Genomic DNA, 16,708 nt, shown 5'->3' on the forward strand with positions numbered 1-16,708 from the left:
AAGTTAGCGACATAATAGGTAAGGTAATATAGGGAAGTAGGGCATTATATAAAAGGGGATGAGCTGTTAGGTTTTTGGGCAAGAGAAAGAGAGGATATTTTTTTTAGTGTGAAACCTCTCTTCTTCCTCTCCTCCCACTCTCTTCACCCTGAATACCCTTCTCTTTTATTTTATTTTATTTTATTTATAAAGTTTTTTAATTTTGTATAGACTCCTTTTTATTTCCGCAACTCACGCCTTCTATCTCCTTTCCCTTCTCTTTCTACTGCTGCTGGTGCTGGCATAACTGTATTCTGATATCTAGGGTTTTTGATCTTCTCTCTAAACTCTCGAGTGTTTTTTGTTGATACTACGCCTTCCACTCGCCATTATGAGTAATAACAAGGATGGATTCGACATGGCCGATCTCGGCGCTGCCCTTTCTCCTGCTGCCACTGCTGGTAAAGCAAAACTAACTTTAACCATAACCCCCTCTCTCTGTCTGTCCGACTCTTTGTTCTTCCCCTATCTCTGTCCCTCTTTCTTATTGTCTCTACTTTTTCTTATATTTGTAACCCTGATCCCTGTCTGTTTCCTTATCATCTGTAGCTCTTAGTGCCGAGGATCGTGCTGGTCTTGTCAATGATATCAAGGTGGGTGATACCATTTATTTGGATGCTTCAGTGTGGCTTCTATATTTGAATTTTAGGGTTTCCTCTGGCTCACCCTATTAGGGTTTATTGGATTCGTGCAGAACAAGCTTCAGCATCTGGCGGGACAGCAGCCTGATGTTCTGGAGAATCTGCCGCCCAAGGTCAGGAAGCGCGTCGAGGTTCTCAGAGGGATCCAGGTTTGTCTGTTTTTTGCCACTCCGATAGTTGCTTCTGATGAAATAAAAATGCTTCCTATTTTTTTTTTCTCATTTTTTTTATGGATTTATTTCTCACTACTGTTAATTTATTGGAGTTTATATTAATTGCTCTGATTCCAGCAATATGTGCGAAAAAGGTTGGTTGGTTGGATTCATTTGATTCAATTTGTATATGGGTCCTGATTGCTGTTGTCTTGCACGCTGATGTGATGCTTTAGTGATGTGATATCGACTTGAGTAATTGTTATCTGTGATGTGGTTGTTATTACTGAAGAGTGGATTGATTTGTCCCTAAACTGGGTGTCTGTTTCTGTTCTGCCTGTTTTCAACATGTGTATCATTAAATCTAGTCATCTTCTTAGTGACGGCTGATGCAGGTGAATGCGTCGTGCCATTGTGTGGATTTATGCACGTTATTGTTTTGATATTAGTTAGAAATTTTTATTGGTTTTCTAAATGCATTGTCCAAAACCCCACCCATGCTACACCACCCACTTGAATTGTGATGGATTCCCCCACCTGCCACTGTTCCCAACTGTACAAACTCATAAAAATTTACGAGGTGGACTGAACAATAAAAACCCCTAGATTTTAGGCTCTTAACTTGGCACTCTTTTCCATGCTTTACATGACTGTGTAGGCAGTATAACCAATGCAGCAAAGCTGTGACTGGTTACCTTGGCTTCCTAGGTGAACCATCGACTGGTTGATGCCTAAGCATTATATGCGTAACTGAAAAAGGTCTGAAATTTGTGGATAATGCAATCACATGTAAAAATACCACAATCTGCAATAAAACTTATAACACATAATATGAAACATTTCTAACAAATAAAAGCATTATTTGTCCTTCCAAAACGGGTGACTATCCTGTAGGGGTTTGAAGTGCTTAGTTGGGCACTTAGCAAGGCTGTTACTCCACTGCATTCAGGGGGGCATTTAATTGAATGATGTCTGAAGTGGTAGGAGTGAAGTTCCTTTTTCTTCCTTTGTCATTTGATAGCAAGCTATCATTTCATAAAACCAGTCTGTTGTCCAATCAACCATGAGGGCTTGGAGAAAAGATTGGAGTTCCATTGTCCATGTTATAACAGATAAAGTGGCTAAACTGAATGGCTTATTATAAACAATTTTATTTGTTAATGTGACATGGCGATGAATGATTGTTTTGGATTCCTCAGTCAATGCAATGACTAGGCAGTGTCTAGGTGCTGATTCATTGATTGCCAAAAATTTACATCCCAACCATAAGATAGTGACACAATCTCATACACATGGTAAATATAGGCTACAAATATGCAATATAAGAATGAACATTTAATTTATGATTTTTTAAGAAAATAAAGAAAGGGAAGGCTGGATAGGTTAGTGTAAGGAGTTATATAGCCTTTCTTTTTCAAAGAAATAGTACGATTTTGACTATTAAGCATGCCTATTTGTCTGTGGCAAATCAAAACTAGTACACCTCTGATTGGTAGAAATCTTTTAAGAACTCTTTTTTCTTTTATCATATGCTTTATTTCTATTTATATACCATCAAGCAATCGTACACTATTACAAATGCTACAAGCAACTAGCATTAAATTTTACAGATAATGCCTATATGATAATATGTTAACAAATTGCATATAAACGCAGACAAATGAAATTTTAAAGCAAGTTTATGTTTGACTACATTGAGTACTTGAGTAGTAGTTAGACAACTAGTAAGCCTAGTTGGTGCTTAGTCATCCCAACTGACTACTTTTTCAGCATTGACCAACTAGTTAGTGAAGCAGTTAGTATGGCCTCAAATTGACTACTTGGTTGACTAGTCAATGTCTACTTGACACTTTGATAACACTGAGTGTTGAATAATAAAATATTAAAGTGTATAGTTTTTTTGGTTGGTAATATTCAGGCGTATAATAATCAACTTAACTTCAGTTCCAGTCATTTGGGGGCTTACGACCTCCTTAGTAAGTAATAACTTATTACTAAAAGTCAAAGCAATAAGTCATTAAGTTCAGCTGCTTCAGCTATTATCAAATGGCCCCTAAATCTAGTGCATCATGTGGGATCCACCAAGGAGTTGTTTTTAGGACTGAGCTTTTCAGAATTTGTCAGGTGCTCTTGTTTAGTTTCAGGTTGTTGTTTCCATTGTCCCTCTCCTTATCCTTATTTTAGTCATCATTCATTTGGGCAATCCATATCCAAGGGAATTTATATTATTTCCTCAATGGTACTTGATTTCCCTTAAGCTCTGTTTTTTCATGGTCTTGATCTTTACTTGGTGATGAGGTCTGCTTTGAATATTTATAAATACTTTTAATATCATGGTTTATGAATCATGAATAGCTCCTTTCTCCTCTCTGTTGCCGGATTGTTCTTGTATGAATCCTTAAGGTAAAACAATAAAATGAAGCAAGTAGTCCTCTGTTGCCCTTTTTTTTTTCTGTGTTGAACTTATTTTGTTGTATCCTAATGCCCTCCAATTTTGCAGAGCCAACATGATGAGTTGGAGGCCAAATTCTTTGAGGAGAGAGCAGCACTTGAAGCTAAATATCAGAAGCTGTATGAGCCACTATATACTAAGGTATCATATTAGATTTTCTTTTCTTTAACTAAACTATAGAGAAAGAAGTTGAGAAGAGTTAACATTTTTATTTTCTTTTGGGTGTTTTGAAGCGATATGAAATTGTGAATGGTGTAGTGGAGGCTGAAGGCGTTACGGATGAAACTGCAGTGGACCAAGAGGAGGACAAAGCCAAAGAAGGTACCTGCACTGAGAGTCTAGGTGCTTCTACTTATACATAAATTTTCTTGGCTTCTTATCTGATTACCATCAATAATGGACTTAAGCAGAGAAAGGAGTGCCTGATTTCTGGCTCACTGCAATGAAGACTAATGAAGTGCTAGCTGAGGAGGTATGGTGATATGATCTTGCCAATTTATCTTATTCGGTTAGTCATCACAAAAATTAACCATTTGCATTTTTTGGAGATCAGATATCAGAGCGTGATGAAGGGGCTCTCAAGTATCTCAAGGATATTAAGTGGTGTAGGATTGATAATCCTAAGGGTTTCAAGCTGGAATTCTTCTTCGATACTAACCCTTATTTTAAGAACTCTGTTCTGACAAAAATTTATCATATGATTGATGATGATGAACCCATTCTGGAGAAAGCAATAGGGTAATTTTTCTTGTTTCTTGACAACTTTTTCCCCCCTATGAGGGGTTTGTACTTTCCATGGGTACTTCTCTAACTTGTATTAATGCGATCTTTTTGTAGCACTGAGATTGAATGGTATCCAGGCAAAAGCTTGACACAGAAGCTTCTAAAGAAGAAGCCGAGAAAGGGATCAAAGAATGCCAAACCTATCACTAAGACTGAAAAATGTGAAAGTTTCTTCAATTTCTTTGATCCACCACAAGTTCCCGAGGATGATATGGATATAGATGAGGATACTGTAAGTTTCCCTCTTCTGAAACTTCAGAGAAAGGGGATCTTGTGTTTTGCTATTATACTAATTCTATTTATGGAACCTCTTTTCCTTGTAAAAAAATAATAATGAGCCTCATTTGTGCACTATGTGAATTGTCTTTCCTTGTTTGTTTCTTTTGGATGTGTTTTTAGGCTGAAGAACTTCAAAATCAAATGGAGCAAGACTATGATATTGGGTAGGTTGCTGAATTCTTTGTTGTGCAAATTATAGTTATAGTTTTCAACTTGATTTTTTCTTGTTTTATCGTGCAGGGAGATCCCCAATCCCCAAGCACTAGATCTATAATCTCTTATGTTTAATATTATCAAGTGAAAAGAATGTTTAATAAAACTGCAACTTTGCATACTTCATGATGATACTCCACCAAGAAAAAGAAAAACTTCTTCATGATGCTTATGGGTCCTGCAAACCTCTGTTGATCTGGTTGAGTGTTCAGAGATGGGATTGTTCTCTTAAACCTGTAAACTCTTCCTGTATATTTACTAAGATGGGTTGGTTCTTTATGTAGGTCGACAATTCGAGACAAAATTATTCCCCATGCTGTGTCCTGGTATACGGGAGAGGCTGTCCAAGGGGATGAGTTTGAAGACATAGAAGGAGAAGATGACGATGATGAAGATGAAGATGGTGAGTGATGATGATGATGATGATGATGATGATGATGATGATGATGATGAGGATGAGGATGAAGATGAAGATGAAGGTAAAGGCAGAAAAAAGGTATATACCTTGCACCTTTCTCCTGAGTTCGGCTTCGGTCAGTGCAACACCTGTTCGAGCAACCTCTTGCAACCTTGCATTGGGAATATCTCTGTGCTTGTGTGCTTTATTTCATGGGGAGATATTCACAGTGCAAGGTTGCAAGAGGCTGTTTGAATGGTATGAGCATGGGTATGCACTGACCTAAGTCAAACTCCTTTCTCCTAACTAGTTTTTCCCTTAATGTACTCTCCTGAGTTTGGCTTCGGTCAGTGCAACACCCGTTTGAGCAACCTCTTGCAACCTTGCATTGGGAATATCTCTGTGCTTATGTGCTTTATTTCATGGGGAGATATTCCCAGTGCAAGGTTGCAAGAGGCTGTTTGAACGGTATGAGCATGGGTTTGCACTGACCGAAGTCAAACTCCTTTCTCCTAACTAGTTTTTCCCTTAATGTACTCTCTTTGCTAAACTCAAAGCTGACAATATTCTATTTTTTTTGCAACATGGCTAATTTGTAATGTTCATATAGTCATCTGCTGGACCCAAGGTAAGAGATGCCCTCGATATATTATTTTGTGTATAAATCTCCGGATAATTTCCATATTGTTTGGGTGTATCCTTGTTATCTTCATCTAAAATGTGTACTGCAGAAAAGCGGAAAGGCCCAAATTGGAGAAGGTCAGCAGGGTGATCGGCCTCCGGAGTGCAAGCAGCAGTAGGTGTTGGTTTGCAGACTACATGTAAAACTGTTGAGTTCGAATGGAGAGAGTTGGGGGGGGCGCACAAGAGTTTTGGGTGTTTCTTTGGGGGCAAGTTTTGGGTGTTTCTTTTCTCCTTTGTTTATTATAATTAAAATTTTTATCGTTTTATCCTTCTTTGGCTGGGAATATGGTCCAGGTGGTTAGAGTTGGTTATAATTTGTTGATGCCTTTTGGGTTTCCTCTGGGTTACCCAGTGTTGTGGACTTAACATTAACTATTTATGAGTATATCTATGCTTTGATCAACATGCCTTTGCTCCTCACTTCTCTTGCACAAACAATTTGCCCGAAAAAAGAGGAAATGATGTTATATAATTTTGCCTTTGCGAGTCGGCTTTCATTTCTTTTGGCAATCTCCATGACGCCAGGGAGGAAGCTTTGACCAATCAAAAGCCCTCCTCTGAATTTTGATGCATACCGGCTATTATACAAAATAGTTTGATACTTTGATTGATCACAAGTTCTTTTATTTTTAAATATCATGCATTTCGGTGGAATAGGTTGACTCTCTTTTTCATAGTCGCGCTCAGTTGATGTGGAGCTCTATACCATGGATATGGATGGGTTTTTGGCAGATGAGGGTTATATTTTGAACGATGGAATTGTAAGGTACATGTGGTTGGCTACGAGATTGACCATTGACCATTCCAGTTGTGCTTCTGTCAACACTGATTGAAAGAACATGTTCAATGTGATGTGTCTATTATATCACTGTTTCATTTGTTTGAATTATGTTGCAGCAAGCCAGCAATGTAACATAAATTTTTTCTATAATCTTTATATTATAAACTTTTTAAAAACCATTTTTTTTTTGTTTCAAAAGCTTGTGTTGTTGTTTTAAGAAAATAAACTTGCTTTTGCTTTTCTACTGATGTGGCAATTGGTGTAATTTTTTTTTTTAATTTTCAGGCATAGAAAGAGCATGTTTACTTTGATGAGGAAAAAAAAAAAACTTGGCTGTCCATTTTAAGCACCAGGGAGAACATAATTGAAAATAGTTAGTTTTGATGATTTTCTAACAAGAAAGCTCTCCAATAATATGTTTAGTTGCCCGATCATTTTAAACAGCCTGTCACTCCATTCTTTAAAGCAATAGGTCCACAAGGATTGTCCCAGAACAGTCACCTTTGTCCTCCATGTACGAGTTTTCCTAAAATCTAGAAAATAGTAGAGACCAATCTGCAATGCAGCCCATATAAATATTAAGTCTAAGAAACTGGTAAATGATGGTCGAGCAGTCGAGGGGTAACATTTAGATTTATGCACTTCAATTTTTTTTTTAAATATTATATCAAAACAATATTTGCCAAAAAGATAACAAGTCACATGCAAGAGTGGCAGAACCTACAAAGCAACCAAATTACATGGTCCCTATTCTGGACCCAAAAAAGGAATGCTGCTTAATCTCTGAATAATGAATATTCAACGTACAGGCCTACAATGTCCATGAAAACATTATCTCCTGAAGCTAACTGCTTTACATTCTTTATCATATCTTCTCAAATAAAGATTGAAAAGAATGTTTACTGATAATTATGGAAAACAAATTTCCATGAAAGAACTTCCCATAAAAGAATCCTGCTATTCTATTTGGTTAACAAGAGCAGGAAAGAGAAAACCACTAATTCACTACGGAGCTTCCAAATGAAACCTTCTTATCTATATCCCATATTGTACATATTCCACATCCGCCCCTCTTAAACCCCATTTTAGTAATCTCTAGACAAGTTTTTGGGCCTTGAATGCTCTCTGTTTGATCACGTTAGTGCTGCTGCCAGGCCGACCAAATTAATAATTGGTCATTCTTTTTTACAACCTGGTATAATTCATGAATTTCTTGACCTCATCGTATAAAACCAAGATTGCAGCAGCACCGGTGCTCCTAAACATGTTTGAAAGTGCACCACGATAGAAGGAAGCTACCCCTTCTATCCTATAAATCTTTCTCCAGCAGTCGAAGGTGCTATGGTACATTGGCTGTTCCAAACCAGACTGCATCATCATCCGCCTTCGTACGGTATCCAATGGGTAAGACAATAAGCCTGCTGAAGTTGTAACTGCTTGAGCCATCAACCAACGTTTCCATAATGCCACCTCTGGTCTAGACTCTTCTGACATCATCTCTTTCAATGTATCAAATCCCCCAAAGTAAAGACCACGATGGACAATCATCCCATGTAGAGAAGCAGGGAGGCCTCTATAGATCCCCCTCATACCATCTTTCCTGCAAATGGTGCTCAGAAAGTGACACATGCCCCTAAATTGACGAGATTCTGTTGTCCCAACATCTGCTGCTAGGCGTGTATGAGCAATGTCAAGTGGGTAGATGATAATCAGTGTTGTACAACCAGCCGCAGCCCCTGCTAAGAAGTTCGGAAGAACACCGGAAGTGAATGGCTTATCTTTAGAATTACCGCTCCTTAACATGTTTCTGTAGAGATCCTGTGCAAGCAATGCTTTATTAGGAATGATGCTTTTAGTAATTTACAAAATATTTTTCATATGTTACTTTGACGACAAGAAGAAATGGTTGATCTTCATCTAAAGTACGCATCTCATCTTCCTAGTAATTTCATTCTTTTTGTGATCAGCACAGGCATGAAGACTTAAGTATCGACATTCATGGTTAAATGATCAAGAACTTTTCTCATCCTGCATCAAGGTTCAAAATTTCAATACAATACATATCATATCATATTGGTGGTTGTCTGAAAAACAGGGTAAATAGCCTTTTGACCCATTTTAGGTGGTAGGTACCAAGTACCTATACACACCTTCTGGTGTATCGGGGTGTATTGATACTTTGAACCTTGTTCTGCATAATAAATCCATCAACCAACACCTTGCAGCCATACAGAAAAGTGAGTGTAAATAAAGGGAAAAGAAGGAATATTTTCTGCTTTTGTATGCATGGAAGTTAAACAAAGCCATAGAGTCTGCTTTTGTACGTGTGGAAGTTAAACAAAGCCCAGTGCAGGAGGCTCCTGCCAATGCGGGGTCTGGGGAGGGACGATTGCACACAGCCTTACCCCTGCACATGAAGAGGCTGCTTCCAAGATGATACTCTGCCTAATCACTCTGTAAAACCATAACAAACTAACGACTAAGATGATACTATGAAAACTCAGATTAGATACCGAATTTTGCTTCCCTGAGAATTTCAGTGAATATTCCTCAGACACGACGTGGTATTCTTGTCTGTTGAAGACTTAAAGAGAGAGGATGAGATGGTAGAGTCTTCTCCATTTAAGATTTGAGAATCTCTATTTGAATTTACCGTTTCTGTATGTTTGCGGTTGCTAAAAGATATCTGAACTCATTTTAAGTGGGTGGTTATTATGAGACTCAATTTGAAGGGCAAAAAATTAATGGCCAGAACAGTGAGGATTAAGCCATCCGGAACCTAAGGACCTCTCTGTTAGCAGTCTAACAGAACAAAACTGCTCTTGTATTAATAGAGGTACTAACAACACTAGCTTTAAGGGTTTTGTATGTCAAGGAATCCTTAAATAACAGAGGGGTAAAATGTAATATCAGGTTTTGTACAATTAGACGGGCTTATCCACCAAGGAATTTGCAGATCTTTGAACCACTTTAAGAGTAAAGTTCAATTAAGATGCCAAGCTTCTAACCTCCCTGATGGTGTGAATATGCCAAGGGCCTGGCTTATCTCCTTGCAGCCATCCAATTACTACCGAGAGTCCCCTTCCACCTCAAGCTCGGTGCTCTAGAGATTGGCCCATCCTCAACCCCTAAAGGAAAGATAGAAGTTCATCTATATGGAATTCCCATGTCCTATCAGGAAAGAGTAAATAACTAGAAAATCACCTTCTCAGTTCCTAAATGCTCCACCAACTCTTGAGTTTCCTCGGTTTCCTATTCTGCACCACTGCACCCATCAAACTTTAACTTGATGCTGTTGTGAGATGGAAGATTTCAATCTTGGATAGTTGAAATATATCTTGTTGAAGAGGAAGCTACATGATGCAATCTTCTAATGATTTCATCTGTAAAGACCTACCTTTATCTTCACCTAATGAACCAACCTAACTATGATCAGTTCTATCAAGGCATCTAATGTTTGCTCTTTGCCACAAATTTCCTCCTAGACTGACCATAAAATTGCTGCTCTACTGCATATCTCCATAATATTTTGTCCCTGTGTGGGGAGAGAAGGATAACTTGAATAAGCTATCAATACCTCCTAAGTTGTCCACCTGAAACCAAACAAAGAGAAGAAAAACTTCAAAATTATAGTGACATTAGGAAATGAAGTTTCATAACTTGCTTGCGAAGAGAGTATCCATGGGTGAGGGGTGTCAATAAGGTATTCTTTTTTGAAGAACCTCATAAGTGTTGATTTGATAGTTAGACAATGCTAAATAGTTTTCAACTGAAACACCATAGGGGGATGGGGAGAGAAGATAAGACTTGAATAAAGAAGAACAATAAAAGCACCCAAGAGAATCTATAACCCCAATTTTGCTATTTGGCCTAATGGAATCCAGAAAATTTCCCTCCAAAGAAGACACAACAGATATACCATCATCTTACTCATAAACACTTCAATAAACCAAAACCCAAAAAATACCCACAGCCAAAGGATAATTTCTGTACAAAGAGATAGAATATAGTTTATGAAGCTTTAGCATCAAAAGGAAGGTCCCCCCACCATAGGTCTTCCTTGATCTAACTCTACTCCTAGAAATTACATTGTATCTGATAAAATCTGTGAGAATCAAGAATGGAAAAGATGGATATCTGAGAAGAAGCTGAAGTAACTCTATCAGTCAGGTCCATTTTAGTCCACGTTCTCTTAATTACACAATGCCAGAGCTTGATATTTTTCTTGAAACCATCTTCTTCTGCTCATGCATGCAGTTCTTTAACCTATACTTTTGATGGGTTCTTGCTTTTAATTTCTAATGCTTTGCCTCCCAGCATTACCGTGCAGAACTGTGACTGGTGGGGCCACACTCTTCAAATTAGGAACACCTATAGAGCACAAGGACATGAGAATAGAGTGAAGACCGTCCCTAACCCCTCTCCCTCACATGTAAGCATACTTCTCCCAAAATGGTGCCAGAGAGAAATACTTGCTTCACCTAACTCTGCTCCTCTTTAATTTACATAAAAGGGCATAATCAAAATGCTGCATTATCATTATGTTTGATATTACAGCAACACTAAAAAATTATATGTATATGTTTGCTAATATGACATTGACATTCTGTTGGTGTTCTCAAAATTGAGTCATTAAGGAGGAAACATTCTCTCTCTACTGGGTCTATTTGTTCATACCACGAAGTTTGTTTTTCAAACATAGACCTCCTGATTGGTTACTAGCCAGAGAACCATGACGCTTAATCTCCTAAATGACCAAGAAACAGACGCTCTAACGTACCTATTAAACTTTGAGTTCTTCAATCACCAAAGGAGGTACATAGAGATGCCATTCTTGACAAAGTATTCCCTTTAAATTTAGGAGTCAAAACAAAAGAACACTAAAGATTGGATCAAGAATGTTGTCCATGTGCAGCGCCAAAATCAAATGGATGTTTCATTGATACAACAAGAACGAAGGTCCATTTGTTATCAAATTAGGTCATCCATGACCACAGGGTTATGGAATCTCAAACTTGAAGCGATACTGACCATTCTTAGGACTTATAATATTAAAATTTCAGTTGGTGCTCGAGCAAGCAATTTGCAAGAATGAGAATAAACTGATAAAATTTATGGCAATTAATTGATCAAAATTGAAAAAAAATGTCACCAAATACGAGAAATCAGATAATGAAAATCAAATATAAATCATACAAAGAAAGAAAAGATGCAGAATGAAGAAATGTGAATGCACCTTTAGAGAGAAGTTGAGAGCAACAGAGGGGTAGTAGCGAAGAACACTGCTCCCGTTGCCCCTCCAGAGAGAAAGAACACCCTCTTCCTGGACCGTGCGGAAGATACAATCGAACATCCCCCTAAACCTCCGGTGGCCGCCACCGCCAACGATGGCGAAGTTGCTTTCCTGCGTCTGCAACAACAACTTGGCTCTCTCGATGGGGGCTACAATCGTGTGCACAACTCCCCCCATCACCGCTCCCGCCATCAGATCCTTATGGAAGTTAGCCAACCACGACCATGAGCTTGATCCTTTTCTGACTTGCTGGTCATATTCTTCCTTCATTCCTTTGACGTCCGTTCTCCGCCCTGCGAACTACTGCTCTTCTCTTTATTTTGTCCCTCTTGTTTGATTGTTTGGTGAGGGTTTGATTAATTAATTATGAATAACCCATTAATTCCTAATTAGGTATTTAGGTCGGATTTTGATTTTTCTTCAATTCATATATTTGGTTTCAGAGTACTCCTGCATCCTGATAAGAACAGGAGAAGGAAAGAAAACAGAAGAAAAGAGAAAAATGGCAAACGAAAACACCGTCTGCTATGATTTTCTATTTATCCAATCTATGGAGGATCGACCCTTTTTTGGATAATTTATAAATCTATCGGCCGATCGACCTTCCTCTATTTCCCCCCTTTTTTCCCTCTCCCTCTCTCTCTCTCTCTCTCTCTCTCTCTTCGCGCTTCTAATCGTCTTTGGAGTTTGGTCCAATAAGGGAAAAACTTAATGATACCGTGGGTCGATACCCACGTGTGTTACATAGAGAACTATGGTAAAGACCGTCCGATGTCATGATCAACATTCAAATCAACGCATCGTTGCGTCGGGCGTGGACAGTGGATGGACTATGGAGTGTCAGACGGCTCCTCTCACTCCTCTCTAAAAATTCTAAATTTCTAATTGTCCAATCATTTGTTAGGAGAAAAAATGCGATTCGTGTTAAGCTAAGCCTTTACGCGATCGTACTGAGGAGAGGATCATCTCATCATCATCATTATCATCACATGACGTAATTCTGTCAATCGAACGGCGCCCAGATAGTAACATGCGTCATCAGTCATCAGAGATTTCAGTGATATGAGCTGAGCTCCAAAGTCCACAAGTCCAAACCATTTAGGAGCGGAGATTGGTTTCTAATGGGTATCTCGTCCACGTAAAATCATCCAAATTAAATTAGTGTATATAATCCAACAATTAATTAATATTTAGTTTCCAATAAAATGCTGTAGCTAGCTTACTACTTACATGAGTTCCATCGTTTGTCGTTTGTTGGGCGTTCCATAGAATGGAAATCCGTTGATGGGTGGGAATTGTTGGTCTCGATTACCCTAGTTTTTTTAAACGACGTGCCCAAAAATTCCAAATCAATCTCGTCCTGCTGTCATGGATACAGATAAGGGTGTCAAATGGACCCATTTTGGATTGGACCCCGTTCAAAATTGATTTAGACGAATTAGATTAACCAATTAGATATATTGAATTGGATCAATTCGATCCAAAATATTTATTAGATTGAATTGAACTTGATCCATTCCTAATAAATTTATATTGAATCGGATTGGACCAGATCCAGTTCAATTAACACCCCTAGATACAGACTTACAGTGTACGTTGAATTGAATGGCTACAGCTACATACACAAATCAATCATGCATGCATGGGATTATTATATTATTTATTTAATTCCACGGTTAATTATAATCAAGTAGATTCTAAAATAAATAGTACAATTAAAGAAGACGAAGATGGAGATAGAAGATGTTAAGTATACGTAGAAAGTGGTACGTAACGGTGCCACTGCTGGCAGAGGAACAAGCAATTCATTTGAATGTGGAATTTCCCAAAGAAGAACGTACGCCTTAATGGACTGAAAGCCTGACCCGCACGACTGAGTCATCTTGAGATCTAATTGTCCACCGGCCATCACTGGAGACATTCATGTTCTGGTTAAAGCAATTCTCGACGTCCGCGTGGAAGTCGGCCTTACACATGGAGAATGAACAAAGCAATATTATAAGAGAAGGAAAAGCAACTCAGTCACCAAGTAGTCTAAAGGAAAAGTTGCAGGAGGCAGTGTGTGTTAACGCTAAGATCGACCGATCAGTGCTGTTGTCAGGTTGATGAGAAGACATCAACCGATCGAAAGAGATTAATTGGTGGTTAGTGGTTACTTGTTAATGTTTAGAAGCTAGTTAAATTAATGAAGAAACATCACAATCTTTGCAATTTCCATACAATAGTCTGAGCGGGTTGTAAAGCCTTTAATTTACTGAGCGTCAAAGCCATGCATGTAAAAATTACGTGAAATAAAAATTAACATGAGCGCAATTAATGAAGATAAAAATTAGTTGGTTTCTAATAGATTTCTTTGGTTATTCTGTTGAAATGTATATGGCACATAAGATGAAGAAGATCAAGTGCTAAAAATACATACATTGAGAAATATTGTTTTTTCTCGTTAAAAGAACATACAGTTCCAACCTCCACGATATTCCTTTTCAAAACATCACAATTGTATAGAATGGATTCTCATTTCTAGTGGAGGGGGAGGAAATCATGGCTATTCCCTCCGTTCCATCAGAAAAGGAAATGGAACTTCAATTCCGATCCTCCTAACCAAATTGTTGGACCATTTCAATTCTAATTTCAGACCCTATTCAATTCCCGTGAATTATCCGAATTCTCTCAATATGCTTATATACAGTCTATAAAGACATACATAAATACAGTATTATTGTTTAAGGGTGAACAAATAAGTAGGTTTTATTCGGAATTGAATGGAACCAACCTCGAATTGGCCTTGAACTAATTCTACCCAATCTGTTACATGGTAGGGTTTGGTTCTAAATTCTTGGAATTGACACCCACCTAGGCTGATTCTAGGATTTAGGGGTTTATCCTATTTGAACCAACCTTGGTTGGCCTTGGTGGAACTTGCCTTAGAACCAAATTTTCCTTGAAATAAATCCCAAACTACTTTTAGGGATGTGAAAATTTGAACCCAAACACTCGTGGTTATAAAGGCCATGGTTTCACTTGAACATTCAATTACTTAAAAGTTATTTGATCATTTGTTTTCATTTTAATATGTAAGTAATGTAAAAGGTAATATTTACAAAATTTAAATTATGTCTTGAACCTTATAATGATAATCTACATATTAAGTTATTCAATTTAATCAATAAAGATAATATAAATTTTTAATTATATATTATATTTATTGAAAATTAAGTTTTTAAAGAACATGTTTTATTTTTTTCTTAAGAGAAAGTAAAGAAAGAACAAATTCTACAAATATACTTTAGAACCAACCCCAAAACCAACAAGACTGGGACGAACCTTCACAGGATAGGTTCTAGTTTTGAAAACCTGAAACTGACCCCTATAGAGTAGATTTCAGGTTCTTCCATGAAACCAAACCGATTCATGCTCACCCCTAATATTGCCCACGCGCTAGTGCGGTTATGAGCCAACTCGATTGAGATCACACTCTTCCCTATATGGATGCGGAGTGGAGATGATATGCATTTTGGCACATGTGTTTGTTCAAATCAGGTAGAGAAATACTAAGTTTGGTGTTGATATTTGGAATACGCCATCTCCCATGCCCCATTTTAGTCGTTTTCTTTTCTTTATTGTTGATTTTCCTCCACAAGCTAGCTTTGTGCTATTCCTGAACAAGTGCCGAAAAATCGCGTAAAACCCGTTTGTAAGTTTTAGTTGACATTTTGAGTATGGTAACCTATTTCAAGGGAAACAATCTGCTGAAGTTTTAAGCTTAAGTCCTATAATGTTTCCATTCACTACTCAAAATTATTGATTCTGTCGTTTCACTTGAAACCCCTTTGTGGTGGCCCACGCAAAGAATGGTCCAGCTGCCTTTTCACCGTTAGAGGTGAAGCAAACAAAAGATTTGAGCGATGAAGGGGCAGCAAATTAACGCTTTGGCTTTGAAATATTATATTATTTTTAATAACTTATGCTCTTTTTGTGGTGAAAACCTAATTGTTCATTGATCGAATTCCTTTAACAAAGCATCGGATGAAGTTCACAAAGACAAAACAAGGCCATAATGCGATGAGACTTTAATTGATTTCATTATTGATAATTGCTTTCTTTTACACGTTTTGGCTTAGGTTTGCCAATTAGAAAAAAATAAGTAACTAAATTAAATGGACCCAATACTGGTTGGTTGTTCATAAATATTAGGAAGAGTTAGGATAGCTAGAGCAGACTCATTGCTAATTAGATGGGACCGTTTGGATGAAATTGTATGTATAATGTATATACGTAGTTAATTTGGCCAAATCATGAGTACTTAAAATTGATCCAACCTAGTTTGCTGGCTAAGAATACACTTTCCCATGCTATGACCATTTTATGAACTGGAACCGTTTTGGCCACCGTTTTTTGGGTTGATGGTTTGATCGTCTGATTCAAATGGACGGCCTGTTTCAATTTAGAAAATAATTAAAATAAAAGCAGTAAAAAGACCACTGAACGGGTCAAATGAATCAACAGTTTGATAGCCTGAATCAATATATCACTAATTAAATCAATGACTTTTAGCCAAAAACCAGATTAAGAATGAAACGAAGCCGATTGCATGGATGATTTTCGGGCCAGATGGTCTGACAATTCAGATCAACAACATTTCAAAAACATTATCAGAAGCTACCTAAATAAGATTTTATATGCGTTAATTATAGTTTTTGATATTCTATCTCGCAAATGTGAAATTGTCTTCTTTCTTCACATCGCATGATCCAGCATATAAATTAAGATGGGAATCATAGATAGACATGAGAAGAATTTGCATGAACCGGCATTGGCAGAAACCTTGGTCACTGGACTACTCTTTATAACATTGGCATATGTTGGATTTTGATCTCATAAGAGATTAAATCCAATGGGTTTGATTGGTCGATTACATGAGAAATTGCACCTGCACACTTGGTTGGAAAATTAGTTTTTCTCTTACAAAAAAAAATTAAAAAAAAAAAACCCAG

The 16,708-nt window shown here is 37.6% G+C and overlaps 2 protein-coding genes across 2 annotated transcripts; one reads left to right on the top strand and one right to left on the bottom strand.

The window, feature by feature from the left end:
* On the top strand, positions 1 to 6,043 carry LOC148842311 (nucleosome assembly protein 1;2-like). The gene is given in 13 exon segments (XM_088958648.1): positions 1 to 440; positions 589 to 632; positions 734 to 829; positions 3,333 to 3,425; positions 3,518 to 3,605; positions 3,695 to 3,756; positions 3,838 to 4,022; positions 4,122 to 4,299; positions 4,467 to 4,510; positions 4,844 to 4,966; positions 4,968 to 5,055; positions 5,567 to 5,584; positions 5,688 to 6,043. Coding segments are annotated over 13 exon segments (1,158 nt in total). The 5' UTR covers positions 1 to 370; the 3' UTR covers positions 5,757 to 6,043.
* A 1,114-nt stretch (positions 6,044 to 7,157) lies between these two features.
* Positions 7,158 to 12,385, bottom strand: LOC148842312 (ADP/ATP translocase At5g56450-like). The gene is made up of 2 exons (XM_088960035.1): positions 11,658 to 12,385; positions 7,158 to 8,239 (listed from the first exon to the last, which is right to left on the bottom strand). The coding sequence occupies exons 1-2, from the start codon at positions 11,982 to 11,984 to the stop codon at positions 7,607 to 7,609; spliced, it is 960 nt and encodes a 319-aa protein (XP_088816161.1). The 5' UTR covers positions 11,985 to 12,385; the 3' UTR covers positions 7,158 to 7,606.
* Positions 12,386 to 16,708: the final 4,323 nt, after the last annotated feature.

This window comes from Nelumbo lutea, chromosome 8, assembly GCF_056320005.1.
Source record: "Nelumbo lutea isolate HS-2025 chromosome 8, American lotus-T2T, whole genome shotgun sequence".
Taxonomy (NCBI): domain Eukaryota; kingdom Viridiplantae; phylum Streptophyta; class Magnoliopsida; order Proteales; family Nelumbonaceae; genus Nelumbo; species Nelumbo lutea.